Source organism: Bison bison, unplaced genomic scaffold (assembly GCF_000754665.1).
Source record: "Bison bison bison isolate TAMUID 2011002044 unplaced genomic scaffold, Bison_UMD1.0 scf7180017864370, whole genome shotgun sequence".
Classification (NCBI taxonomy): Eukaryota; Metazoa; Chordata; class Mammalia; order Artiodactyla; family Bovidae; genus Bison; species Bison bison.
This window is the reverse complement of record NW_011494942.1, coordinates 10096500-10097753: the sequence shown is the minus strand read 5'-3', so window position 1 is coordinate 10097753 and position 1254 is coordinate 10096500. Positions and strand designations below refer to the sequence as shown.

The following is a 1254-nucleotide window of genomic DNA, read 5'->3' as shown; positions in this document are numbered from 1 at the left end:
TTATTTATGGTGACTTCACAAAATAGAAGAATAGTAGCTATTACATTTCTGTGTACCTTCCAGAAGGGTCTGCCCATTATACTAACAAGACTTTTTTCTCAGTTAATTCAATTTTTTTTCTCAGTTAAATCAATGGAAATGGTCTTTGGATTATCTTCTTTGAAGCTTAAAATTGTTTTCTGCTTATTCTTCTACCTGAAATCTATTTGAAGCTCTAGAGAGATGGCAGAAGATTCACATAACTGCTTTAAAGCACATTTGTTTGTTTTACTGCTTACACCCTTCTATTGGTGAACTTTTTATCTTAGCTTGATTGGGACTTCTTACCTCCTATTTAATTCACATTTGAATCAGACAGGGTTTGGTACCTGGTGATAGTTTTAGTTATACAAATAAACTCATGAAACTTTGAAAACTTTATTAATAATATAACAAACCTATAGTTCCAAAATGTTAGGGTCATTACCTCTAACAGTTTTAAACAGTTAGCGATTTCTTTCTTCAAATTTTCTTCGGCCAAGTCACGGGATCTTTCTTCAAGCTTCACTCTTTTCTCCAAGGTGAACCAGTCGCATTTAAATCCCAAAGATAATCTGAGAAATTCGGCCTATTGTCAAAATAATGTGACAGTGAGGGAAGAACGTTGGATGTAGTCAAATATGTCAGCTTAATACCAAATTACACTGAAGCATATCTTTCTTCTCCCAGTGACATAATGCTGGCATGCATGAGCTTTACCTGTACTTTGTCATGGCCAAGCCAAAAGACAACACAGGTAGGACAGCTTATGAAAAAGCATACAGGGACTGTAGGCAAGTGATTCTGAAACACTTTTTTTATTAAAGAAAAAATATTTGCTTGAAACTTACCTCTACCTCCTTCTCATTAGCAGAAGTGCTAGAGAATAAGAGAAAGAACTTATTCAAACACAGTTCAACAGAAATGCAAAAAATGTGAGCATGCTGTAAAAGGAAGAACTTACTTGTCACTTTGTCTAAAGTTAACCGACTTCACAGGAAGAGAGGAAACAGCAGCACCTATTAAAGACAGTAGAACAGTATTTGGTTAAAAAGGATTAACAGCTAAGGGCACATTCAACCAAACGTTGTTATCAAACAAAGGCATTTCATTGCCATATGTCTGAGAAGCTTGCCAGCTAAAAATGCATGCATGCATGCTCAGTCGCTCAGTCATGTCCGACTCTTTGTGATCCCATGGACTGCAGCCCACCAGGCTTCTCTGTCCATGGGCTGT

At 36.6% G+C, this 1254-nt stretch overlaps 1 protein-coding gene across 1 annotated transcript in view; it reads right to left on the bottom strand.

Annotated features, from left to right (window-relative positions):
- The window catches only part of LRMP (lymphoid-restricted membrane protein), a 92916-nt gene that overhangs the window by 17889 nt on the left and 73773 nt on the right, over positions 1-1254 (bottom strand). Inside the window, exons 28-30 of the mRNA XM_010856044.1 lie at positions 983-1037; positions 870-897; positions 467-607 (exon numbers count right to left, since the gene is read on the bottom strand). Of these exons, the coding sequence (XP_010854346.1) occupies positions 467-607; positions 870-897; positions 983-1037 (224 nt within the window). The remainder of the gene's footprint in view (positions 1-466; positions 608-869; positions 898-982; positions 1038-1254) is intronic.